Raw genomic sequence first — 26,960 nt, 5'->3', positions numbered from 1 at the left:
AGCCCCACCAGCCTGGCCTGGAGCATTTCCTGGGATGGGCAGCCACACTTTTATAGGCAGCATTAAACATGAGTGGCAGGGCAGGGCTGCCCTGCGTGGTGGTGAGAGCCATGGAGACATTTGGGAGTGTCTTGCCCAAGCTGAGAGGAATAAGGGTATGTGATGGGCAGAGGAACACAAGGGCTGCACTTCAGTGCTGCAGGGCACAAGCCATTCCTTCAGAGAATGCAAGATTTCAAGGCACATTTATCTCTCTGGAATCAGTCAGGCATGTTTTTCTCTTCCCTCTCTCTTTTTCTTGAAATCTTGCTGGTTTGGCTGCTCTGCTGATATAAAAGGTTTGATTTGGGTAGGCAAATCCTGCTGCCCTGAGTCTGAGCAGGGCTCCAGGGTGTTCAGTCCCTCACCTGTGCATCACTCAGGGATGGATTTGCTGGAGGGACACCTGGTCCTGCTCACCCCAACCACAGGAGTTGGTGATGCCAGCCCAGCCAGCTCCATGAGCAGAGAGGCTCTGGTGCCATCCAGGTGTGAAAAAGATGGGAAGATAGGATTTTCCTTTCCCTCACCTGTGCTGGGGATGCCTTTTGGAGCCTCCCAGGACAGCCCAGAGCGTGATGTTTCCCTCTTCAGCATGGAGTGTAGGTGGCACAGCTGCTCTCTGATCATTCCTACATCTCTGCATTTTGTAAATAAGCCCCGAGGCTACGCGATGGCTTCATGTTTAGAAACAGGATAAACAGGGAGATGTGATATCTATTTATTTGTTCTTTTATTAGTTCAGAGCAGAGCTCACAAAACACTTTGTGAGCGTCTATGAAATGAGTCTTGTAATGTTCCCAGGGGAGGGGAGAAGCATTCCTGCTCCACTTGGCAGCTGGGGGAGGTGGATGCTCCAAACCCCTCCCTGTGTATCCATGGCCAGGGTGAGACCCTGGAGGAGACAGGGGTGGATCCAGCTCCTGCTTTCCATTTCCAGTCTATAATGGCTCTTACATAGGGTTCAAATGCATATTTCATGCCCAGGCTCAGCACCTGTGCTCCAGATCCTTTTTTCTGGTGTTTCTCCTACTCCTGGACTAATTTGGGAATGAGATTGTGCCTCCACACTTTGTCCCAGGGAGAAGTCATCAGGGACTGATGATGGAAATCCTGTCAAACTGCCTCAAGAAGCTCTGGCTGCCCCTGGATCCCTGCAGTGTCCAAGGCCAGGCTGGATGGGGTTTGGAGCACCCTGGGGTAGGGGAAGGTGTCCCTGCACTTAGCAGGGGTGGGACTGGATGTCTTTAAGGTCCCTTATGAAGATGGGGCACCCACATCTTCTCTGGAAACAAAAGTGCCTCTCACCCTCGCAGAAAGGAATTTCATTCAAACATCCCATTTAAACCTGCCCTTTGTCAGGTCAAAGTCATTCCCCTTGTCCTGTCACTGCTTCCAGGGATGTGGGAAATATGGGACAGGCCCCTTGGAAGCATCTCTTTGGCAGAGACTGTGCACTGTGATGGGGTTTTTGTTGTGCTGTTTGGTTCGGTTTTGTGGTTTTTTTTCAAGACAACGTCCTTGGTGAAGCAGCCTGAACTTTGGCTGTTTTGATATGGAAATGTTTTGGCAATGAAGCAAAATGTCACATGCCTGTAATGGTCCCCCCAATCCCTTCCCTCTAGAGTTGGGTTTTCAGGGAAAGGGACTGCACAGGAGCTGAAAATTTGCCCAAATGCACTAAATACCATCAGAAATGGCAACAAAAAAAATCTTGGCATTGCAGAGAAAATCTTAACATTTTGCTTTCATTAGAAAAAAAACCTAAAAACCCAAACTATCTTGGATGCTTGTCAGAAATGCAGCAGGAAAATTAAATCCATGTTTTTCAGGCTTTTAGGGTGATGTTGTGACTGTTCTGCTGCCCCTGGGTGTCCCAGCTCCTCTGAGCTTTGCTTGAGTGTTCTCAGTGCTGGTGTTTTTTATTCCCTTCCTATTTGGTGTAAGGAGGAGGCTGCTTTCACTCCTCCAGGTGGGTGTCTGTGGAGCTGCCTCCGTTTTGGATTTCACTTGTCAGGTTTACACACGCTTTAAAAGTGCCATATGCCGGGGTTCAGCCGGGGATTGCAGCTGAGCATTAAGTGTAGAGTAATCCCAATAAAATCCCCAGGGATCCCCGTGCTGTGGGTCCTGCTCAACCACAACCCGCCTTCCCACGCTGTCATCCTGACTCCAGGCTGGGTTTTTGTGGCCCTGGGGGGATTTGATGGAAGAGGGAAGTAAATCCTGATTTGTGTGTGAATTTAGGGCACGAGGATGGTGTTGGGGAGGCTACGTGGGCACTGCCAAACCAGCCCTGAGCCAGGTGTAAGTGAGGAGCTTGAGCCTCCAGTCTGGATTTTCTGCCCTTGGAGCTCAAGCACCACGATCAATGTGAAGAACAAGTCACATTTTTTTCCCACAATTACCTCAGCATGTTGGATTTTTTTTTTTTTTTTCCTTTTGCTAAATTCGTGCAATAAAACGCATTAAATGTAACAGCACGGAAAATAAAAGTTCCGTTTGCAGAGAGAGCCTGATTTAGTGTGATGATAAAACAAGATAAAACAACTGGAAAATTAAGTGGGATAAATAAATCCTGCTGGGAAGAGGCCGAGTTGAGAGAGGGGGAGGTGTGTGTGTGTGGCCTGGCAGTGGTCAGTGCAGCTGTGAATCCCATTCCTGAGGTTTTCCACTTGGGAAAGGAGAGATGTTTTGCTTTTTACCCCCTCCCACAAACTGATGGATGCTCAGTTTTGTCCCAGGACAGTGAGATGTGATTCTCCCTGCATGGGGAGGGGGTATATTCCTCCTGCCTGTGTTTGTTCCATCTCTTTTGGGTGAAGAAATGAGAATATTCGGCAGCAAATGGGAAAAGCACGAAGCAGGGCGGTGGGTGTGGGGGAAGAGGTGTTGGGATGGATTGCCAAATATGCCAGGGAAAAATTAGCAGCTGCAAGTGTGCAAGAGAAAGGTGGAGAAGAAAAGACATAGGGACAGATGGAGAGAAGGAGGGAGAGAAAGAGGAGGTGGGAGAAAAGGGAGGAGGGGATAATAGTGTGGAAAGAAATTAGTTAAAAAATTTTATAGCCCTAAGCCCAGACACCATCTGGATGGTGCAGGGTACCCAGACACAGCTCCACATTCACCATGGAGGTGTCACAGATGTCTTGGCCAGGTAGGGTGGCCGAGATGCTCAGGATTAGAAATTCCTCATGCCCCAGGAGGGAGATGCCTTAAAAGAACCCAGTGTTGGGAAAAAGTGCCAGTGGCTGGCTGCCAGCTGAGGACCAGAGAGGAGCTGTTGTTGTCAAAAAAAGCTTGTCTGGGGTTTCCAGAGGGAGATCTGGAGAACTTCCACTTCCACCAGTGCTGGAGGGTGAATCCCTGGGAGCAGAGATTGCTCTTTGATTAAACAAGCACAGGGCCTCCAAGGACTGCTCTTCCCAACAGCTCTGCCGGGTTTTTGCTTTCCTGGGTGCAGCATTAACTCCTTCTGTTTTGGACAAGCCTGAAAGGCTGAGAGACAGCAAAGCTCATCTCAGAGAAAGGGAAAAAATAGAAAAAAATATTCTTTCCCATTATCTTTGCCTTAAGATTTGGTTTTCTTTGCCTGCTGAGGAGTGTGACAAGCACATGGTTTGTTGTGCCCACTGAGGGAAAAGCTGCTGTCCTAGGGTGAAACCCATCTCAGTGGTGCAGCTGTGTCCATGTTTCCTAGCATTCCCCTACCCAGGCAGGTTTAAAATGGTCCTTGGATCTCTCTTGGAAGAGGCAGTGTCCCCAAGGGGTGGCACTTGCTGGCCAAGTGTGCAGTTCCCAGCGGTGCTGCAGTCACTCCATCCCTCACTGCACTGATCCCGAGGGAGCTGCACTCACTCCCTGCTGCACAGTGAGCATTTCAGCGTGCCCTGAGCTGTGTGGAGAAAGGGGAAATAATCTGGAAGCAGGAATGAGGCTGGGGAATGATACCCAGGGTGGCCATCCATGGGTCCCAGTGGTTGCAGGCTGCTTCCCAGTATGATGCTGTGGCTGAGCTGCCTCACAGCCCCCAGGCTCTGGTCCCTCACTAATTACTTCCAGGCCTATACTCCTGACATTTGCAAGCTCCTGATTAGAGCAACGAGGGAGAAATCTCGGAGGGAGAGGGAGGCCAAACTGCACCACTAATAAAAGCTGAGATTGACAATCAGCTGGGAGGAGAGAGCCGGGGAGGGGCAGGGACTCGTCCTTGCCGGCTCAGTTTCTTTCTGAGCCTCTGGGATGATGAGAGAAGGTCAGGGCTTGTTAACGTCACCGTGAGGAGCGGGATCCGCCACTGCCATATGCCTGGTGCCCCCAGGGCCTGTGCCAGCCTTGAGTCCCTCTCAGTGAGCCGATATTTTTAGTCACGGACCTGAACTGAAGCCACCCTGTTCAACCTCAGGTCTGCAACTGTCTCGGTGCAAGAGTGCCTCTGCCTGTGTCTGCTGACTTTGTGCTTCATGCAAATTTTGCAGCCTCCTGGATTTCAAGGTGTTTTTTCCCCTTGCCCTTTTCTCTCCCACATCCCATCTCAGTCCCTTCAGTTGATGGCAGTGCAGTCACTGTGGAGGTACCGGTAACCCCAGCAGTGGGACTGGGACGTATCTGTGATGGGTGGCCCAGAATCCCAAACCAGGAGAGGCTGCTCTGGCTGCCTGCAGCACTGTTGGGTGCCCAGAGTGGCCTCTGGGATGAGCTTGGTTGAGCCATGTCTCCTGCAGTCTCCTGCACAGCCATTCCAGGCTGTTGGGTCCCTACCCAGTCACAGAAATATGAATCACATTAATTTTCCAGCCCTCTCTCTCTCCCCCCTCCCTGATGCCCCATATCCTCTTACCTGTCTGTAGCAGCCAGTTTAGTTCTCTGTCTGTCCATTTATTCCCTGCCTTTCATTCCTTCATGGATCCATGGCTCTCCAGCCTCTTCAGAGTCTCTTTGTGTGGCAAACAGGCTTTTTTCCCCTATAAATCTTCCCTCTCCTGGATTGCTCTGGCTCTGGCAGGCTTTGTGCTACACACACTCTATGTCTACAGCTTCTATCCCACGGGGTAAACACCATTTTACCCAGCAGAGCTTGAGGTCCCTGCAGCATCCTTGTCCCCTGGAGCTAATCCTGCTGCTGGGTGAGGCTGAGCAGCGCCTGTGGTCTCACTGCTGGGGCTGCCATGGGTTTGTGCTGGCTCCTGCTGCTCCCTCCCTCCCAGCAGACACAGCTCCTCCGTGCCAGAGTGGAGCAGTTCAGGAAGGAGACGAGTGTCCCTCCTCTCCCATCCTCCCCCCCAAAAGAATCCCTGGCATGGAAGCAGCCAACATGTACGTTCAGGGTTAAGCTAACTTTTCAGCAGCTGAAGAGCTTTCTGGTGGAAAACTCAGCCCGGTTTTTCTCCGTGCTTCCCTGGGCTCCCAAGCTGTCCTAATTATCCAAGCTGCAGCATCTCTCTGTTCTGGAGCTGGTGCTGGGTACCAACACACATCTCTGCAGTGCTAGCCCGTGGCTAGTGGGTGTTTAGGGTCACTGAGTCCCAGTGCCACGTACAAAGGACCAGCTCTGCTGAAAACTGGGCTTGGGATCACTGAAAACCCCTTGCAAAACCCCTTTATCAGTTTTCACAGCTGTGTTTGGATCTCTGGATGAGGTCGGGGTCCTGAATTAGCTAACACTCCTTTTTTGGTGGTTATTTTCCCCCTGGAAAAGACAGGTTCCCTGAAATACATCAGTAGAGGAGGCAGATGTCCTCTGGAGAAAGGGACCCCGCCAAGGTCCAGCCAGTTCTGGGGGTGAGGAGCTGTGTGAGGAACACTGGCAGCACGGGGTTAGTTTTCTTCTGTAGGCACTCACAGGTGTGTCTGGATGGTCACCAAGGTCTTGGTGCCTTCAGTTGCTCTTTGAGGAGATAAATGGTGGTCTGTGGGTGCCTCCACAGGAGTAAGTTTGTTGAAATTTATTGTTGATGTGGCAGGGTGGAAAGCCCTTGGTCTTCCTAATTCAGAGATCTCAGTGTCCGAGAGCAGGGACAGGACAGGAGATGCTCTGGAGCTGTCTTACACCATCCCATGGGGCAAGGATGTGGGGACAGGACCCTGATTCTCACAGGGAGAGAGAAGTGGAGCCAGTCCCCCACAGGGATACGCATCAACAGGTGGAGGCAGCAAAAGATGTTGAAATGGGCGAGGGTTTGGGCAACCTACTGCTCTTGAGGGCAAGCTCGGGGGTGCGTGGTGTGAGAAAAGCCCCTTCTGCAGCGGGGCTGAAGCGGGTGAAGGGCTGGGGTGGTGTCAGCCCCGGTGCCTGTGCGGGAGCGCGGCGCGGCGGGGGTTAATGTGCGTGTCCTCCTGCGCATCCCGCCCCGCTGCCGCCCGCCCGTGTGCGGGGCTCGGGCCGTGCGGGAGCCGAGGCGCCGGGCAGCGCTGGAGCCGCTGCCATGACAACCCCGGGGATGCTGCCGGCCGGGGCCGGGGTGCTGCCGCCGCCCCCCCGCGATCCCCCCGCCCCGCTGCTCGCCTGAGCCGCAGCCGGAGCAGCACCGGCCCCGCGGGGGCTCCGGGACTCGCTGGGCACAGCCGAGGAGCATCGGGGACATCGCCTGCAGCTCCGCGGGGAAGTTTCGATCTTGCGACAGAACCGGGATTTTGGGGAGCTTTATTGGGTTTTTTAAATTTTTTTGTATTTTTTTTTAAATTCTCCTTTCCCTCTGTGATTTAAACAAAAGCGCAAGAGCCGGAGAACAGCCCAGCCCCGGCCCGCTGTGTCCCCCCCGCTGCCGATGCCGCCCTCCCTTTCCTTTCACAGACACTCACGTTTCCTCCGTGGGTTATAAACTTTTGATGCCAGATCTCCGCAGCGCCTGCCCAGCTGCAGCCGAAAGTAGCGTCTCCAGCAGCCACACATCTGTGACCTTCATCTCGTGCTCCGCACCTTCTCTCCTCCTCTTCCTCCTCCTCCCCCCGGCCCTCCCGTCCTCCTCCCTCGCCCGAGGACAGCGGGACTCCCTCCGATGCCGCTCGGCAGGCTCAGCGCTCGCAGCCAGCCTTGCCGGGGGCTCTCCTGATCTCCGTGGAGCTCCGCAGCGCTCGCCCCGGTGGTTTTGCTCCCCCCCATCCCTCCTCTCCACCCACCCCTTCCCCCTTTTCGCCTTGGCGGGTGTGTTTTTTGCCTGTTGGAAAAGTCCCCGCTGCCCAGGATGGGGGTCGGTGGGTGCTTGGTCCTGCCCTGGAGGTGCCTGGTCGTCCTCTGTCTCAGGCTGCTCTTCCTTGTGCCCGCAGGAGTGCCCGTGCGCAGCGGAGATGCCACCTTCCCCAAAGCCATGGACAACGTGACAGTGCGGCAAGGGGAGAGCGCCACGCTCAGGTAGGAGCAGCTGGGGCTTGGGGGGGTCGGGGGGTCCTGCCCGCGGCTTTTGGGGGATGCTCTGTGCCCGGCAGGGCTGCCGGAGGGTCCTGGGACCAACTGGAGACTTTACACGTGTCCCAGGGGCTTGTCCCCATCGTGGCAGGGGACACTGGATGGCAGCTTGTCCCCGCGGTGGTGGGGTCGCCCCGTTGGGGCGGTTTTGGAGGGCTGGATGGTCCGGTGCTTTTCGGGCTGCAGCGCGGGGCTGGCGACCTCCTGGGGGGGCTGCGGGTGCCAGACGAGGAGACGACACAGGGGTTTAGGTGGCAGACGGTGAGTTAGTGCTGCCTGACACTCCCGAAGTTGTGCCTGCGTGGGAGGGGAGAAGAGAGGTCCGTGCTCCTGGCACCGCTGCCAGCCTGCACTGCCAGCGGCTTTCCAGGGCTGCGATGCCTCCGAGGTGTCAGTGTTTGCCTCGATCGCTTTATAGTCTCCGCACGAATCCGTTAATATCAAATCAATCTTTTACTCCAGGGGTGCATCTTATGAATTCTGATGGATGCTTTCTCTTACGTTGTTTGCTGTAGGAGAAACACAGGCGGCTGATGTGCGGATGGGTCACTCGCGTGCCGCACAGCACAGCCGAGCATCCCTTTCATTCCCCGAGCGAGTTACAGGTGTACGCGGTGCATTGCCCAGGTAGCACAGCAGCGCTCCACGGGCATTGCAGCAGCGGGGCCAGACGAGCAGGGAGCAGCCCAGCCTTTTGTTGGAGGGCAGTGGGGAGGCAGCGCTTGGCTGGGCTTTGGGTCGTGCTGTGCGTGCTTCAGGCAGCCCCGGGAGGACCTGAACCGCTTAATCCGGGAGCTGTGGGACTTGGGGAAGGAGCTCGGGGACGGTGGGACGTGAGCGTGGAGCAAGAGAGCCCGGAGGAGTTTGTCTGCTCTCCCTGCACCAGCGAGCAGCGTGTGCCCCTCAGCCTGGCTGCTCTGTGGCTCAGACCCGGAGGAGCAGGGCTGCAGCAGAGAGCAGCTGCTCTTCCCCAAGCCAGGCACGGGGATGGCACAGGCAGAGCCTGCCCCGCTGTCCGTGAGCTGAGGAGCTGCTGCTGCTCTGAGCAGAGCGTGCTGCGCTCACCTGGGCGCCGGGCAGGTCTCCGTGCCTGAGCCGGGCTTTGTACGGGAAGGGTTTGGTGGTTCTGGGTATCAGGCTCTGGCTGGAGGCTCTGTGGGTTCTGTGCTGCCGAGGAAGGTGTTGGTTGTCTCTCTGCCCTCTGACTTTGGGATGTTGTCCCTTTTCCCTGTCATCACCTGTGTGCCTGGGGGCTGTGGCACAGCAGGAGAGCAGAGGGCTCTGTCTCCTAATTGAACTGCAATGATGATTAACCTGAGCTGTGTGAGCAAGGCACTTAAAAGAAGGACAAACCCCCAGAGAGATGTCTCTGGCCCTGGTGCTCTTTTCCTCGTGTCGAAATTTGTTGGAATTTGTTGGAATGTGTCTCTGTAGTGAAGTGTGGGCTTTGGGGCTCTCGGAGGCGATGCTGGTGGTGCTCAGAGCAGGATGGGTGCCTGTGCCTGCTCTCTGGAGTGCCCCTGCAAGTCCAGCTGAGCCTGCTGCCAGCAGAGGGCTGACTTGGATCTCCTTTTTTCTTTTTTTTTTCTTTTAATTTTTCGCTTTTATTTATTTCCAAGCTTCTGTCCCCTTTTCTGAGCTGTTTGCAGGAGGGGATGTTTATGAAGCAGCCCTGGAATGGTGGGAGATTTTAGCCTTCCCATATGAAACTCTGCATCCCCCAAGTGCTGACACTTAAGGGAAGCCCCTGCCCCAAAAGTACCTGTTTTTTTCCACTTCCCCAACCTTGCCATCTGCTCCTGCCCAGGCTCTCCAGTGCATTTTTGCATGCTCTTACCCCCTCCCTTCTCCTCCTTTCCCCTGCTGCAGGCAGGTTTCTGCTCCCATTTACTCCCAGTCTACTCCATCTTTTCTCGCACTGCTGTTTCCCAGTGGTCCTTCTCTTCCCTCCTCTCCCTGTTTCCCTGCTGCTGCCCCTCTGCAGCACCTGGGTGACAAGCAGTTTTCCCTCTTCCCTTGGAGTCTGGAGATGGGCAGGGAATTGCACACAGCAAGACAAAAGAGGTGGCATCAGTGGAGGGTTGAAGGCAGAAGAACAAAGATGGAGCATCTTGAGGATGGGGCTGGTGTTTATTTGCAAACTGTGCTTTCCTTCGAAGAGCCAGGCAGGGAAAAGTGCCCTGGGAAGTCTTTCCCAGTGAGTGGTGTTATTGCTAAATGTTTTTTTTTCTTGTGAACCCACAGAGGAGGTGGTGGTCTCCCTGCAAATGGCACTTTTCTTGGGGCTAGAACCAAGAAGTTGGGCTTGGAAAAACTCAGCTGTCATTCCAGTGTGTAGCTCTTGCAGAACTAGCCCCTGTCCTGCTAGGTCTGGATGGCCAGGTCCTCTCCCTCATCCTGGTCCTGAGATGGGCTGAGCCTGCACATCTCCTTGGCTCCTGCAGGGCTGGTGGAAGCTCTTTGCTTTCCAAGATCAGCCCTTTAACCACCCCTTGCATTACAGAAAGGAGCTGGGAGAGTGAGCAGACCTGTGTGAAAGTGGTGGAGGAAACCTGGAGGCTTTTCAGGATGCTTGTGGGTTTCCTGTATTGGATTTTGGGCGCTTCCATTTCCAGCTCTCCACCCTTTTTCCGAGGGAGGCTCAGCATAATCCTTGCAGAAACTCAGGCTCCATCTACAGGCAACTTGCAGGTCATCTTAGATCAGCAACAAATAATTTCTGTTTTAAGCAGAGATTGTTGGTAATTCACTTCTTTTTATTGTAAGAACAAACAATTCCTATAATAGTCAGACACCTTTCCTCTCCTGGGAACTAAAGGCACTGTGGAAATTCTCTGTGTACTGTTAGAAATAAAACCAAACTGCCTCTTCCCTGACTCAGGAATACAAAACTCAGGTGTTAAGATGGCAGGAGTAACCCATCAGTTTGGGACATGAAACAGAACAAGGAGCACACTGGGAACCACCAGGAATGTTGGAGATGGTCACTTTTTAATTTCCCAGCTGAGATTTGATGTGGAAACAAGGATTAAGTTCCTGTTTTTGGGAAGAATGCCATTGAGTCTTGGCTTTCTCCACATGCTGCTTGTTGGATCCGTGTCCTAATTGCTGTGGGGGCATCACTGGCAGGCCATGGTTGGCCAATCCCAATGGGTTGATCCTGCCTGGACACTTTGGTTGGGTTTTTATCCCAGCTGCATCACAGTGGTGGCAAAATTGGGGAAACCGTGGCAAACATTCCCACGGTGTTAAAATGGGGATGGAAACGGGATCGTCCCGCTGTGCCGCCGGCAAACCGACCTTTACAGCAGCCATCAGTACAGTTCATAAAGACATAAACCACCAGCTGCTCCAAATTTCAAGGCTTTATAGTTTTATCTGTATTTAAGAAATATTGTTGGTTTTTTTTTTTAAGGGAAAGAGAGTGTGTTGTAGAGGTTGGAGGGATTAGCTGGGAGATGGGGTGTGCTGAGTTTTCTCTGTGGCTCTCACTGTAGGGACACCAGGACTTAAGGAGACCTCTCTGTTGCTCTCATCCTCAGTTTCCCCATCTCTAAAATCACCCAAGAGCAGCAGTTTATCAGACAGAGGAATGGGTACTCATAGGTGATGCTAAGGCAGATATAACTAGGCTTTTTTCCAAACTAAATAATGCAGAGCTGCTTTATCTCTGTATATAAGGACAAATTTTCAAGTTGAATCCCCTGGGCTTGTCTGCTTCTGATGAACCCATGGCCTCTCCCACTGCCTGTCCATGAAGGAGACCAAGAAGTCAGGATAGCTTTGCTCATTCACATCCACGACTCCGTGCCTGGCTGTATTCTGCCAATTAGCGAGTGTGAGAACAATTCCAATTAAAAATAAAAAGCCTGAATAAAACATCATGAGATGCTGTTCTTCCATTTATTTTTGCAATTATGGTTTTAATTATTTCTGACAATGCTGCTTTGATTCCTCTTTTTTTTTTCTTTTGGTGTAATAACCTACCGCAGTCTGTTTTCCAGCAGACGACGAGACCTCAGTGAAATACAACCAGCAGGAGCAGGCTGCAGGACCACAGTCTTCAGGCATAGGTCTGGGAAGTCAGGAAACCACTTTTTTTTTTTTTTTTTTGCCTCTTTTTCAGTCAAACCGCTGATATTGCGTGTACCTACCTGTTAATGGGGGTTGTGACACTCACCTGCCACCCTGCAACAGCAGCCACGGACCTGGCAGAGAAAAGAAGCGCTAATGCAGCCACGTCTCTGCTGTTAAATCCTTGCTGGGGAGCGGGAGGAGAGTCAGCGCTCTTTGTGTGCAAATGCTAAAAGCGTGGGGATTAGCGCAGAGCAGATTAGTGAGGACTTGCTCCATTGCTGCCCCTTCCTCCCCCCTCCCCCTCCTACCCAAAAAGTTTTCTGGAGCAGCTAAATATATACCTGCCGTTTCCAAGGTAGAGCTCGCTGCGTGGCGGAGCTGTAATTGGCGACTCAGGGAAATTGCAGCCACGGATTCTGGCATTTGGATCCTCCTGGCTGGCATAATAATTTCTCCCTAGGTAGCTGGTATTTAACTTGTCTTATCTGCTCCTGATAGTTGTAATTACAGTGCCCGCTAATTTCACTGTAATATTGCAGCCGCTGGAAGGGTGGTTGGAGAAAGGTCAGGGGGTTGTAGGAAGGCTCGTTCCTCTCCAGCCTGCTGCAACAATGCTGCTGCCAAAATGCAGATCCTGGTGGAACTGGTACCAGTGTCCCTGGATGTGCCCCTTCCCGCCTTGGTGGGGCTGGAGTAGCCTCACAGTCCCTGCCTCGCTGTTGTCCTTGTTGGCATCAGGGAGGAACGTGCTGGAGGGAGGTTTAAATCCTGGTGTCCTTTGCTGTGGGGTCAGTGTTGGTCTCCAGATCATGTCAGGGCTGGCTGATTTGTGTGAGGTCACTTCTTGGGTCGTGCAGTGAGAGGCTGGTTGTCACTGATGTTGGTGTTCCTTGTGGTTCATTCATTGTCCCTAAGGTTGGTTGTTCCTGTGTTGGTTGACTCTGAGACTGGTGTTCCCTGCAGTTTGTCCCTGTGGCTGATTGTCCCTGTGATTAATTGTTCCAGGGTAATTGTCTCTGAGGTTGGTGTTTCTTGTGGTTCATTGTCTCTGAGACTGGTTGTCCCTGAGGTTGGTGTTCCCTGCAGCTCATTGTCCCCAACACTGGTTGTCCCTGCTCCAAGAGCACAGTCCTGCTCTGCAAGGGGAAGATTCAAGTCTGGCTTTGAGGAGATTCAGGGCTGGCTTTGGGGAATTCACCTTCAGCCAGCAAGGCTTGGGCTGCTGCCTGTGCCAGCCCTTCTCCTGCTGAGCCAGCACCCAGCAGGTCTTGTGTGGGTGTAGGGCTGGACTCAGTGTCAGAGAGCTGGGGAGTCCTGCTGACACAGCCTGGCACCACAACATGGGGGTTTGCTGCAGAAAATTCTGGTTTTGAGAGCACACTGAGCTGGTGGGCTCTGCACAGGGAGGAGGAGACCCTCACTGTCACACCTCCCAGGGCCAGGATTCAAGCCCTGGGAAGGTCCTCTTGTCTAGCAAAAGAACCCAAAAGACAGTCCCCTCACAGTCAGTTTTGAAGCTCCACTAGGCAGAAATAGTTCCAAGCAGTGGTATTTACCTCCCGGGGATGAGACTGAACTGTTGGTAATCCTCACGCTATAGGGTACAGAGATCTTTTTGCAAGGATAATAAACTCCCTGGTAATAGCTGTCCTTCCCCTGGATCACGCACACTCCTCCAGGAGCTCAGGGCTTTGTTTCTGGAACAGGATTAGGTGTTAACGCTGCAAAACCAAATGGGGGCACAGTGGCTGTCTTTCACAGTCCCGATTTCCAAAGAGTTTCTCTGTTCCCTTGACTGTTCTCACAGTTTGCCTCCTCCTTGCATTCCTCAGCCCTAAACCACGGATGCTTTTTACAACAGCTGGACATATTGTTTTAAGTGATAATCTTTAGATACTGCAGCCTAGCAGACAGTTCATAAGAAATATCTGATTCGGTGACTATCACTTCTTCCTCTGTCCTTGTGAGCAGCCTTTGAGGGTTAGGATGTGCTGTTTTTTTCTTTTTCTTCTTCCTCTTTTTTTTCTTTTTCTTTTTTTCTTTTTTTTTTTTTTTTAATGAGAAAAATAATTTCCCCACAGCCCCTGTCAACAATTTTTAGCCTGTAATGGGTTGTTTACTGCAGGTTGGATTTGATATGTAGGTCTTGTCTTCCCTGACAGAACCCTTCAAGGTCAGCTCTTCAGTGCAAAACGTTCACATTTCATATTTCTGTTTTCCTATGAATATTTCCCAAGATTTACTTAAAATGAGTTGTTTCCATGACTATGCTCACTTGACGGACTTGTTCCTCGAGATACAAATGGGTCTCCAAGTCTGTTTCTCTGTGGAGGGGGAGGATAATGAGAACAACATCTGTTGTGGTGTAAGCCGTAAATTTAAGATATTTTTTTTTCTCATCCTGTAAAAGATCAGCAAATTGTGCTGATGCTGATGAGGTACTTTGTGCCATCTCCAGTGCTGGTGGGTTCAGAGTGGGGACACTTGAGGACATGTCACACATTTTGCATTTTCTTCTCTTGATGTGCCAAGGATTGTGTGTGGTGTCACCTCCAAGCTGGAGCTAGAGAGAAGAGGAATGAGAGTCCAGAAGGGAAGGAAATAAAGAAAAGTTGGGAAGGGGGAAAGAAAAATGTCAGGTGGAAGAAGGGAGTGGGTAAAGGTAAAACCAGGGCGTTGCAAAGGGTGCACCAAAGAAAAATCCGTAACTGGTAACTCTCAGTGTGAGAAGTTCAGCATTGAGGGGTGGGGTCCTAAATTAAAACCCAGCAGCCAGCACAGAAATGTGGAGGGTTTGACTTCAGCCATTTGATACCTGAGTTCCAATGGGATAGAGCATCCCCTCACTGGGTTTTTTATATTTTCTCTATGTGTGTGCATGTGTGTATGTGTGTATATATATATTTATATAAAAATCTAACAAATTTCTAACCCATATAAATCCAATTACCCATGTTTTGCCTGCAGGGAGCGAGGGAGATTAATGTTTGGTATTTTGGCAGGAATGTAAAAAGAAATAGGTGGTAATAACAATGAAGGCTCATAAAAAGGAACCGATAGTCGTGTCTGCGCCCGGAACCCGGCCGTAATTCTCCTGGGGATTTGTCAGCAGAGTGCCCTGCTCCCATGGAGGGGCAGGAAAGAGCCAGGAGTGCTTCCTGGGCACTTGAGCATCCATCCTGCCAGTGAAGCTTCCATTAATGTGATAATAATGGAGGCTGATAAAGAGAAATGGTTTATGCTCCCAGGGCACCTTCTTGTGACAGATCCTGCTCTGTGTTGGGGCTCATAGGAGCCACAGGAATGTGCTTCTGTTTATCCCTGTTTCACTGAGGGGCGAGTCCCAGGAAAGGAGGATGAATGTGGAAGGAGAGGAGGGAGCTGAGCTCTTCTCCACCCTCTGTGTAAGTCCATGGTGGTGCTGGTCCCTGCTGGTCTGGCTTGGAGTGCCGTGGCCTGGAGAGTTTCAGGCAGGAATTGGGAGTGCCAGAGTTGTGCTCTCATCAGTTTTTCACCACTCAATCTCTTCCCTTTCATAAACCCAGGATGAAACCCATCTCATAAACCCGAGATGCCTTTTCCTGCAGCTCTCACTCATGGGACAGTAGCTTTGTTGGAGGGTCAGGAGTCACTGCAAGGCTGTTCCCATCTCATCAGGTCCCCTCGTGCCCATGGCCTGTCCCGTGTGTGCCTGCAGTCAGAGAGGCTGTTGTGGCAGAATGCTGTTGAGTCACAGCTTTCTCTGCATGCTGCGTGTTGTGGTTGCTCTGGGGGCATTGATGGCAGGTCATGGTTGGCCATCCCAGTGGGATGATCCTGCCTGGAAACCTTGGACCTTGGTTGGGTTTTATCCCAGCTGCATCGCAGTGGTGGAAGCATCTCCAGTGACAGGCTGCAGGTGCTTGAGCCAAAGGTGCCTGCCAGGCTCCTCCACTCCCTCAGCTTCAACACTCGGGAGGCAGTCACTCATCACCCTCCCTGCTGTGTCTGGGTGACTTCCCCTTGCTGTTGTTGTCCCCTGTGTCATGGGTGGCACCTGTGCTGCTCCTGAGCTGTCACCTGTGGTCATGTATTAACCATGGTTCAGATACTGTGTCCCTACAGCAGGTTCTGCCTTCTCTGCAGGCTTTGCATCAAACTCCTTGCTCTCCGTTTATTACCACCACAGGTTTTACAACCCATTTTATCAGATGACTTTTTTTTTTTTTCCTTTCTTAAAGAGCATAACCCATGAGCAACTCATCATTTCTGAGAGAGGGAGAGTGCCGAGAGCGGGAGAGCAAGGGCTCCGTGCTCGTACCTGAGACGAGGAGCCTGCTTCACCGTGGTGTTGCATTTAATTCAATCAAGGCAGTTAAAGCCGAGATTTAAAGTCCTTTGTGAGATCACAGGAGTTGCTCTGATGCAGCAGCAGGTAGAAGGAAAGATTGAGCCCTTTTCTGAGGAGACTCGGAGTAACTGTTGGAAGCAGCCAGGCCTGGGGCTGACTGCGGCAGCGGCCACGGTGGGAAGCTCTTAGCATTCACAGCGCGTCCCATCTCTGTCTGTGTCACCCTCCCTGCTCCTTCTCCTCATCCCCATATATTCCTTTAAGTAGAATTGATTAGTTTGCCTTTTTTTTTTCTTTCCTGACTGGGGGGAGGGTTGTTTTTAATTAATATTCTTAACTGTATGATAATTGCACTGACTGGTCCCATCGCTGTCTGAGTCACCCTCTCCTCCCTTGTTCTTGTGGGAAGGCTCTTTGGACTTAATTAAAGTTAGGGATCCAGGGCTAGTGGGAACAGCAGGAGTCCTGCAGGGTTTTTGATGAAATGATTGCTGTGGGGGAAGCGGCTATTTCCTACCCAGAGCCATAGATTGTGTTGCTGAGACAGTGTTACAACCGTCTGCTTTGGTCACCTGCTTTACACAGGCTGCTGCATCTCATCCTGCATTTCCTACCCTGTGCCCACAGATCCCTCCTGGTCACCCCAGCCCTTGTTTTTGGGGTGAGAGGAGCCCAATTTCTCAGTGTTGCCCTCCTTGAGGGAGCGTGTCTTAGAGCAACACATCTGAGCTCCCCATGCCCAGCAGCAGTGGGGTATTGCAGGTCGTGGTGGGGAATTTTGAAGGGATAATGGAAAAGCTGCATGGACTCAGCAGATCTTTTTCATCTCTGGTTTCAGCGCTGGTGCTCGCAGACAGCGCTGCCACCAGAGCTCAAATGCAACCCAAGCAAGAGCTTAACAAGCTGCGAGAGCTGTCCAGAAAGTTATCCTGACACCAAGTGACAGACTCTCAATTGATATCCTCTGGAGACTTTAAACTCACTTCTGCAAGGTTTCCAGAGCTGGTTTTGTCTCATACCTGAAGAATCCTTTATCTGCTATGACGCCTCCCCTGCCTTGTCTCATTGCTCCTGACGTTTCTTTGTTGCCTGCTGCAGCTCGGGTAAACTCCACTGCAAACTGTTTAAGAGGGGTTTCTCTCAGCCTTTGCTTGGCTCTCTTGCTGGAGTTCTGGTATAATTTGCCTGGGCTGATGTTCCTGCTTGGCTCTGCAGGGAAGTGATGTCAGGACCAGTGCTGCTCATCCCAAAGGACAGGGAATGCTCCAGACACGTGGGGAAGGGCAAATATAGTGGTGGTGTGGAAAAGGGAGAGAAACCACTGTAGGAGATTGCTCACCTTCCATCCTGGCAAATCTCTGGAGCAAACAAGCAAAATTATTTGTGATCAGCTAGAGACGAACAAGAAGCTGTGCCACAGCCAGCAGAGATTTGTCAAGGAGAAATTGTGTCAGACAAATCGAATTTTGTCTGTACCATGGAGTAAGGAGCCTGGTGGGCAGGGGGAAAGCAGGAGGTGCCTCAGTGACCCAGGCAGGGCTGGAGCTGCTGCCCTGTGAGTGAGTGGGAAGCCTGAGATGGGAATCTCTGTCTGGGACAGCTGTAAGGAAGCAGGCTGGGAGTTCTGAGGTACTTCCCTGCTTCTGAGACCCAGCCCAGCCTAAAATCTTTTCCCAAATGGTAGGGAAAGCCACCTTTGCAGTAGTTTCAGGCTGCAGCTGGCTGGTAACATCCTGCTGGATGGTACAGAGAGCTTGGGGAACTGGCTTGATGTCCTGAACCTTCCTGTGCAGGAGTGTGCTGTTCACAGCATCATTGTGCTGCAGGACTGGCATTTTGGGATGCCACCAAGAGCTCTGGAGGTTTCTGAAGTAGAGATGTGCAGTTGCTGATGTCTCATTCTAGACCCCACCCTGTGGTGCCCTGAGTGGAAGGTCCATGATAGAGTGTATTGACTTTCCTTCCATGCAATGGGGTTTTCCAGCTCGCTGCAGGATGGGTGCAAGGCTCATCCTGCTGCTTCCTTCTGCCATTTTCTGTGATGTTCCCTTTTCCTCCTGTCCTTGCACCCATCACAGAGCCAGCCATCTCTGGACCCCTTCCCCAGTGACGTCAGACCCATTGTGTACAAGACAAAACTTTTAAGAGGCAGCTGGGGCCTGCCCAGGCTCTATAACTGAGGTTGGACACTCTCAGGGGTGCAATTGAGGCGTTTTCCTTGATTTTGCTTTTATTGCCTGGTAAATCAGCGATGGCCAGCCCATGTGCAGGAAACAGCTCTGTGCACTGAAAGGTGTTTTCCCTGCTCCATCTCTCTCCTAGCCCACCTCCTCAAGCTGGGAACCATCCAGGGTGGCCAAAAAACAGATGCTCCTGGGCCTTGGGCTCTCTCTGGGAAGAAGCTCTGACATCTGCTCGGCCTCACTCGCTGAATTCTGTGCTTTATCCTACATTTGCTGAGCTTGCAGTGGTTTTCAAGACTGATGCTGCACTTAGCAGGGTGCTGCCAAACCCATGGAGTCCAGCAGGTTATTTCCCTTCAGAAGCCATTTATCTTTTCCCTTTCAGATGCCAGGCTTCTGTCTCTCGTCTCTGGTTTTAGCTCTCTCTGGGAAGGAGCTCAGTCTTCCCAACCCTCCCAAATCACTGGTGCTGGGCATGGGGTCAGACCCCATCCTGGGGAGGAGAGACAGCTCTGGGTGCAAGTACCGTGAGAGATGGGGTGGCAGGGCTCTACTGATTTATTTCCTATTATTATTTGGGGAAAGAAATTATTATTTGCTCCAAACTTCAGCTTCTTGTGCATGTCTTCCAGTTAGATGAGGCTGCTCTGTGCGGGGTGGTGGGATTCCAGAAGGTTCTGGGGTGGGGTTTGAAAGTTTTGTTCCAGCAAGGAATTGACAACTTGTGTTTCTTTTTGGGTGGAGGTTGTATGGATTGAGGGGAAAGTTGAGATGCAGAATGTCAGGAGGTTTAGGAGTGCCTTGGGCTCTGCCACCACCTCTTGCTTGACCTCACTTCACCTGAGGCTCCAAATTTCCTGACTTTTTGTTCCTTTGAGAGACTCTGAACCTTTCATGCTGCCAAACATTTTGGACACTCCCATCCAAAAATTTCCTACAGTAACAACACTCTTTCTCATTAAACACTTACTTAATAGAACAGGAGAATGCTGTTTGATGGATATTAAACTTTAACAACTGTGTGTATCTATTACCTTGCTGCTAAATCTTTATATGCCTTAAATAATCAATTGATATTTAATTAGCATACAGTACTATTACTGCCTTCCTAAATCTATAATGATAAACCAAGTTACAAGTTATTGGACGTTAATTACTATCTGATGATTAGAAACAGCAAGACATTTACCAGCCTCATCCCAGATATAATCCAGCGTGTCCATGCACACTGCTGAGCCGAGCCACGCTCCCTGTCTCTTAATAATCAATGGCTGTTCAACATGCAATATTTGTCTAATTAGCACTAAATTAAATCCTCATTGACAACACTTCAGGGTAAGAGATCTGCATCGAATATGATGGATTAGACACGGAAGGGCTGTTATTGTAAGCAGGGGATGTGTGTGTCACTTGCTTTGCTTGTCATGGCTGGCACATGGCTCCCAGTAACTGTCAGCCCGCTCCTGGGGGGACGGTGATGGAGTGCTGCCTGCATGCTGGATTGACAGTCCTGGAGACCCTGGTCTCTCTTTAATCGAGCTGTAGACATGAGCAGCTCTTCCCAGCACCCTCTTCTGCTTCCAAGCTGCTCTCACCCATGGATGTACAAGTTCCTCCACCAGCAGGGTGGGTTTGGGTGGAAACAGGAATTTCTGTGCCAGCGCTTTCTCTGCTGGCAGAGAGCAGATGTTTCTTCTGTATTTTGTGCTTCCAGGAAACTTTTTTGGGAGTCTGTGTAACCTCTGTTTGGGCGATGAGGGGCAGGGAGATCAGAGAATTCCAGAATGGTTAAGGTTGGAAGGGACTTAAAGCTCATTTCACATCCCATGGACAGGGACATCTTCCACCATCCCAGTTTGTTCCAGCCTGGCCTTGGACACTCGCAGGGATGGGACAAGATGTTTGCAGCCACAAGTCTGAGCTCACAGCAGGGACACTGGGGGAATTTGGAGGGGTGTGGGGTGAGAACAAGCCCGAGTGCTGGCGTGGCAGGGAGGAGCTCCCTCGGGAGCTGCCGTCTCGCGCGCGGTTTGTCAGCATCCATGGGAGCTGTTTTGCGAGAGCAGCGGGAAGGATTGCACAGCCGCCGGCTCCTTGCGAGACTCAGCCTGTCCTTCACACTCAGCGTGGATGTAATTAACTGTGCTGATGGGATGTTATGCCAACAGCAAAGCAGAAAACACCAGAATATGAGTCAGGAGCGATAGCGGGGCTGTTCAGCGTGGAGAGGAGGGAAGTGGCAGCCAGGCGTGCGGCTCAGCTCGTGTCCTGCCACACAGCAGGACTGGGAAATCCTCCTGCAGCCTCCCTGCCTCCGACTGAGGGCAGGGTCTGGCTCTGAGAGGAACAGTGGAGCACAGAGAGCCTTCCTCAGCATCTGCTGTGGCTTTGCTGTGGCATTCAGGGGAGATGCCAGTGCCTGGGGGGTGTGATGGATGTGTAACTTCAGCTCTCAGTTCCCTCCTTTCAATCCTTCACAAGGAACCACCCTCCTTGCTGTGGCAGGGATGTTTCTCAGCACTGGTTTTCCTGTCTTTTCAGGGTTTTACAGGTGGTAAAACCTCCTGAAGCCTGAGCAGCTCCTTGACTCCTCACAGGTCTATCTCTGCCCCCCAAAAGTGCAGAACCTCACTGGCTGGGAGACCCCCTGAACTTGGCAGGAGCAGGGATGAGAAAGAGGAAAAATTAAAAAAAAAAAATAATTAAAGACTGTCAATTAGCAATTGAAATTGTTCTTAAAAGAATTTGCCTATTCTGCAAGGAATGTTTAGTAATTGATAGCAATTTCTAGCAATTAAATACAAATTAATTTGTGCTACCGAGAAGCAGTTTATTTATGGCTCTGTATTTATGGGCACTCCTTCTCCTTAAAACTATCATCGTTGCTTTTGATAAGTAATTAGAGTTTACTGAATAATTTCCCAATGTAGGTATGAATTTTAAATAATTTTTAATACCATGAAAGTGTTTCATTGTATTGCTGAGTGAGGGATTATCATTATTTATATTGTAGTAGGGCCTGGAGGCTGGGACAGGCACTGTGTGAGTGCATAGCACAGAGACAGTCCCTGCCCAGAACATTTTGCAGGGAATTTTATGTCTGCAGCAGGATTGTGAAAATGCTTTTCCAAGAAATATAAGTTATTTGGAGTTGTTTGCACCTGTGTAGCACAGGCTGCAAATGTGTTTCTTCTTCCTCTTGATTAGGACGAAATAGTAATTCCCTACTAGTGATAGTAATGGCTAATCACTCTGAAGAGGAGGGGCAAAGTCCAGACTATGAGGGGATGAACAAAACCCACTTATTTTGATTAGTTAAGTTATAGATTTTTTTCAGTAACTTGGGATAGTGGAAGGTACCCTGCCCCTGGCAGGGCTTGGAACAAGATGACCTTTAAGGTTCCTTCCCAACCCAAATAATTCTGGGATTCTGTGTTTTGAAGTGCATTTTATTTGCTTTGTGGCTTTTCTAACCTGACCTCAGATCGTGGTTGCAAACTTTTAGCCGTGTTCCTACAGCTCCACACATGCACTTCAGCTCTGTACAAGGTGAGATCTTTGTGCAATCCCATTTCCAGAACTGGCAGATCTGAGCAGAGAGGGAAAAGCAGCAAGTGTTGCCAGTGTGACACCAGAGCTGGCCAGAGGGGCTGGTTTTAGGAAAGCTGTGTGTCCCAAGCACCTTCCATCAGGTGTGTGAGTCCTCTCAAAGCATCCCATGGATGCTCAGCAGGGCAGAACTCATGTCAGGGCTACTGTGGGAGGGAGAGATGTCTTCTGATGCCTGATTTACAGATGGGGAAGTCATCTTACAAATGCTGGAAGCAGGAGTTGGCCAGGCTGGAGGGAAGTGCTAATTAAAGCACATGGTGACAGCATCCATGCGGGGAGGATCCTGGAGAGAGGGAGGAAGCCAAGCCTGGAGAGCAGGCACCACGTTCAGAAGGGAGCCTGGGAGCTGGCAGCAGCATCTGGGCTTGCAGTGCCAGGCAGGAGTACACTCCAAAGCACAGACTTTGTGCCCTAAATATCTTTTAGGGTTCCTGAGGTGAGTGTAGCTTTTATGGAGGGTTAAACTCGAGCTTGGGAACTTTGGAAAATTAAATATCCCACAGTGTTAATGTGTGAGGACAGCTTTGGGATTTACCACATGCACTTGTGTTACAGCTGACATGCCCATGGGCTGTTTGGAGGTTTGAGGCTGCTTGGATCCTTTGGAACACCACAGAGGTGCCTGACCCCATTGCTGCTCCCGTCCCCTTTGTCACCTGCGGGTAGCAGGGTCGGCCCCCACCTCTGATTCAAAGCCTGTGCTGATCCTGCCTGTGGCAGCACAGCCTGTTCTGGCTCATTTCTGCCTTCATTACTGAGCTTGATTAAACGGTACTTGTACAGCCAAGGGTTGGGAAAACACACAAAGGGACTTTTCTACTCATCTGAGGCACTTGGATACCGTGGAGACAGATGCTGAAGGGAGAGGGAGACGTGGTCTGACATTGCGGTCGCTGTAATGAGATGGAACCCATTAAGGCAGTGTCCTTCTGGGATCCAGGTGCCTCCAAGGGAGGGAGAGGGTTCAGACACAGCCCCAGGACCTGGAAAAGGCTCCCTCTGAAGAAGGAAAGAGTGATCTGAGGAGTTGTCCTGTCTGAGAGACAGGATTCTCTGGCTCTTGCAGAGGACGTGTTTGGGGAAAAAATGATGGTGAGACTGTTTTGGCCTCAGGTTCTCATGTCTGTATCTTGTTTTATAGAGTCTGTGTGTGCAGCCAGCGATATCATTGGCACTGTTAGGGCACACAGAGCTGCATTTAGCCAGCACCTCCTGGGCTGTGATGCTGTAGCATCACGGGACATGAGCAGAGCATGGGGTGATGCTGAAAGGAGATGACTCCTGTCATTCCTCTGTGCTTCCTAAAGCAAGATGTGGGCTCCCAGATCAGGTCTGGGAAAAGCTATAGCAGAAGGTGGCAGCTCTTACTTCAGAGCAGCAATGTGTGAGTTTGGCCAGCCCTGAGGATGCCAGGTCTGGGACTGTCTGTAGGATCCACCCTGAGTGCTGCTGTGAGGCACATGGCTCAGCAAAGACAGGGAGTGACTTCTGAAGATGAGGAAAAACTTTAAACCAGCAGGCTCATGGTCTTGAACTCTCCTGCTCAGGGCACTCTTCCCTTAGATTTTTCAGCCCAATTATTTTTGTGCAGTCCTTCCCATGTTGGAGGAGTGCAGAGCTTTCCTCCCTGCCCATCTGCAAACCTCATCTTGTGCTTCATTTAAACGTTTTCCTTTTACCCGTTCCCTGCTGCTGCGAGGGTCTGGGGCACGATGGTGGCTTTCATCCCTCCTTCCCTGTGATGATTCAGAGCTGGTGGCTTTTGGCCTCTGCACTACGGGTCTCTGGTTTGTTATCAGCTGTTGGGAGGTGGTTCGTGGTGCTCTGGTACGCAGAGGAGAGATGCTGGGGACTCTGCTGAGTTAATGAACTGCCAGATTGCAGGGGATGACACTCAGTGACACCCCGGGTCTCTTTGGGAGGTGTGTGTGTCACCCCCTGCTCTCACCCTGTGATCTGAGTGTGCTGGCACTGGGCTCATGTGTGGACTCAGGGATCTTAGGAGATGGTTGAGGCTTTTAACTGTGGGCTCTGATGGCCCTGCTCTCCCTTCCAACAGCTCCAAGAACTCCTCTAATTAACTGCACGTCCCCAAAGTCACTGCCTCTCTGAGGCTTCAGGACTGCTCCAGTGCCCTGTGAGTCTCCAGACAGGGGTCAGCTCCTGCCAGAGGAGCTCAAAGGCTGGGGCTGGAGAGGCAGGAGCACATCCCCACCCTTGGATTGAGGACTGGAGCACCCACGGGCTCCAAGGGGTGTAAATAGTGTTTGGGCTCTCAGCAGCCTCAGCTCAGCAGGGCAGGGCTGTGGTGGGTGCCAAGGTCACCGTGTGATGAGAGAAATGACAGGGATGGCTTTGCTGAGGATGTGGTGGGGACAATGCCCCTGTGGGAGGTGGGTGCAAGGAAGGAGCTGAGCCATCCTAATCCCTTCTGGAATGATCAGAGTTAAACTCCAGCAGCAGATTGCTCACCAGTGATTCATCAGCCTGAGCATTAGGGCGGTTCTCCCTTGCTGTCTGCAGAAATAACACCGGGGGACGGGGGAGGGGGACACGTGTCACCCCTCTGGAGTGTCACCACATGGATACCCACCAAAGCTGGGGGGGTCAGAGAGGGAGGTGTGCAGGCTGGAAGCAGGGATGCTGCTGGCACGGGGGATCTCTGACCCTGTGTGGACAAGGGATGCTCCAGCTGTGCGTGGACACTCAGCTTTGGGGTGCAGAGTGCCTGTGCCTAAATTTTGCATTTTAGAGCAGAGAGCTTCAACCTTCTCCTGTTGCTTGACCACAAGCAGCACCTGAACCATACAAATCCCAGACAGAGTGAGTTTGGCAGGTCAAAGCCTCCCCGCCTTTATTGCCTCTTCCTGACAGCAGCCCGACCCTCCATCACATAAAAATTCCACGCACGGAGCCGGTTAAAAACATCAATTAGCTCTAAAACAATTATTATTTTTTTGAAATGCCATTTTATATATGCAATAACACAACACAATAATCCTGGGTTATTTAACAGAGCATTTACCATGAAAACAGTCATTACTCTTTAAACGCTGCTGACTGTACAAGCCTCTTAACATTAAATGGCAAGTGAGGCAGAAGTCTTGCCATCAGAAATGCCACATTCTCCTGAATATATTAAAAACACTGGTACTGAGAAGCTTGCTGCCTGACTGAAGGGCTTTTCCCGTGCTGGGAAAGCTCTTGAGATTCTGGGGCAGCCCATGGGAGTAATGTCTAAATTTTGATTTGTTTGAGTGGAGGTGTTTTTTGGAGGAGATTAATGGGTTCAACCCAACTTCACTGCCTTCCCTGTGCCCCCTTTCCTCTCTTTTCAGCCTCAGTTGTGCCAGAGGAGGTTCAGATTGGACATCAGAAGGATTTTTTTTCACAGAAAGGGTTGTCAGGCATTGGAATGGGCTGCTCAGGGAGGTTTGGAGTCTCCATCCCTGGGGGTGTTCAGAGGAGGACTGGAGGTGGCACTCAGTGCCCTGGGCTGGGTGACAAGGTGGGCATCAGTCACAGCTTGGACTCAGTCTGAGAAGTCCTTTCCAGCCCAAGTGGTTCTGTGTTCCTGCACCATCCTGATCTCCAGGGGTAGCAGCATTATCCAGCCTAAACCCAGTGGATTTAGCAGGTTTAATAGTCTCAATAGGGCCTATCATAATGCACTGATAAAGATGTGTCTGGCAGCTAAGTCAATAATGAATTTAGTAGTAAATTCTGCATTTTCCCCCTTTGAGGTTCAAGGGAATTGTGCTGGATGTATATTATTTGCTTATTTATTAGACCTCTTCTAGCTACCTGGCACGAGCCCGAGGGAGCAGATGGAAATACCATTCTCAGGCTACCAAAAGCCTTTGGTTTAAGCAAAATAGTTGTGTTTAAAGATTAATTTAAGATGCTTTAAAAATTGAGCAGGCCATTCATTTTTAATATTGATTGATATTATTATAAAAGATTCAGCTGCAACTCTTCTCACCAGGACCTCTCTTGGCGCGCAGACAGCGCGTTTGTCTGTGAGGGACGTGGCTTAGTTATTTTTAATCTTTGATACTTGTTCTTGTGAAATTTATGGGAAGCATCGTCTCGTATCTGGCACATCAGAGCATCCCAGGCAGGAGCTGGGAGGGCCTGGGGAGGAGGTGAAGTTGGATGAATGGCTGGTGGGGGTTGGAGCCTGTGTCTGTGCTGGATGAAGGAAACAGCTTGGTACATCTTATTCCAGCAGCATCGTAGGACTGGGAGCAAAGCTTCCATTAAACTGGAAGGAGCTGTGGTACAGGAAATGCTGGGGACCTGAATAGGCAGAAAATAAAATCTGCCCAGACAGGAAGTTTGATTGTGCTTCTTGCAAACCTGCTATAGTTGTTTTTTTAATTAAACATTTTGAAGTGGAAGTGGAAATTAAATACTGGCAGAGCGCCCAAGCCTGGGCACCTCCTTTGCATTGGCATCCTGTGATAGTGTTTTGCTGGCAAACTGGTGACACAAGGCAGGAACCCCAGCCCTGGAGGAGCTGAGTTGGATGCTAAGGAATAATTCTCCAAATTGCATTTATTTCACAGGCATGAAAGGTCATGAAGTGAAGGAAAATAAGAACTGTATTCAATTAGACAATTTGATCAAAATAAATCTGTCAAGATGGCATTCCTGCTGAGGAATCAATTGACTTAGAAAATGAAGGCAGCTGCTGCTGCTGCTGCTGACATTATTGTTGTTATTATTATTATTATTTTAAATTAGCTGCAGTACCTGCCATGAGTACCTGAGCTGGAGTGCCCGAGTGGCTCAGATCATCTATCACTCTTATTAGATATTAATACATCCTCCTCTGCCTTGCATTTAGTGCCCTGTTAATGGTCAAGTGGCCCCAGAGTGCTTCCTGGGAGGCTGATAGGAATGCTTAGTAATGAGAAGGGATGGCGAGGTGCTTTTTTAAATTATTTTTTTTCAGCTAGAAGGTTCAATGAAAAACCTGGTGACATGGAGAAGAACCAAGGACACACACAGCTGGTGTGCTTGGTCACACACGGCTCTCGATGGCTCTAAATCAACCTCAGTAATATTCCTGCATGTTCCTTTTTGTTCCAGCAGAGAACCACCTGAATAATTGAATTTATGGCTGGGGATTGGTAGGAAAGGGGTTTTTTTCTTGCCATGTTGGTGCTGCTCCTGCTTCTCTGGGTGTACTGGTAGCACTGGGGTTGTCCCCATGCTTTGATGGGCAAAGGAGTTTGCCAAGAGACACTACAGGAGGATGGGGTAGAGGGACATGATCCATTAGATTGGAAGCTGAGGAGAGGCTGCAGTG

At 50.8% G+C, this 26,960-nt stretch overlaps 1 protein-coding gene across 5 annotated transcripts in view; it reads left to right on the top strand.

Moving 5' to 3' along the window:
- Positions 1-26,960, top strand: part of LOC117007990 (opioid-binding protein/cell adhesion molecule homolog) — a 291,903-nt gene that overhangs the window by 179,361 nt on the left and 85,582 nt on the right. For 2 of the 5 annotated variants that reach the window (XM_033081488.1, XM_033081489.2), the window contains exon 2: positions 7,306-7,390. In XM_033081488.1, the coding sequence (XP_032937379.1) occupies positions 7,306-7,390 (85 nt within the window). Of the gene's footprint in view, positions 1-6,928; positions 7,391-26,960 lie in introns of those variants that run through there. The other 3 variants (XM_033081487.2, XM_033081486.2, XM_033081490.2) reach the window with 2 other exon arrangements.

Source organism: Catharus ustulatus, chromosome 28 (genome assembly GCF_009819885.2).
Source record: "Catharus ustulatus isolate bCatUst1 chromosome 28, bCatUst1.pri.v2, whole genome shotgun sequence".
Taxonomy (NCBI): Eukaryota; Metazoa; Chordata; class Aves; order Passeriformes; family Turdidae; genus Catharus; species Catharus ustulatus.
The sequence above is the reverse complement of the archived record's forward strand: the minus strand, read 5'-3'. Positions and strand labels throughout refer to the sequence as shown.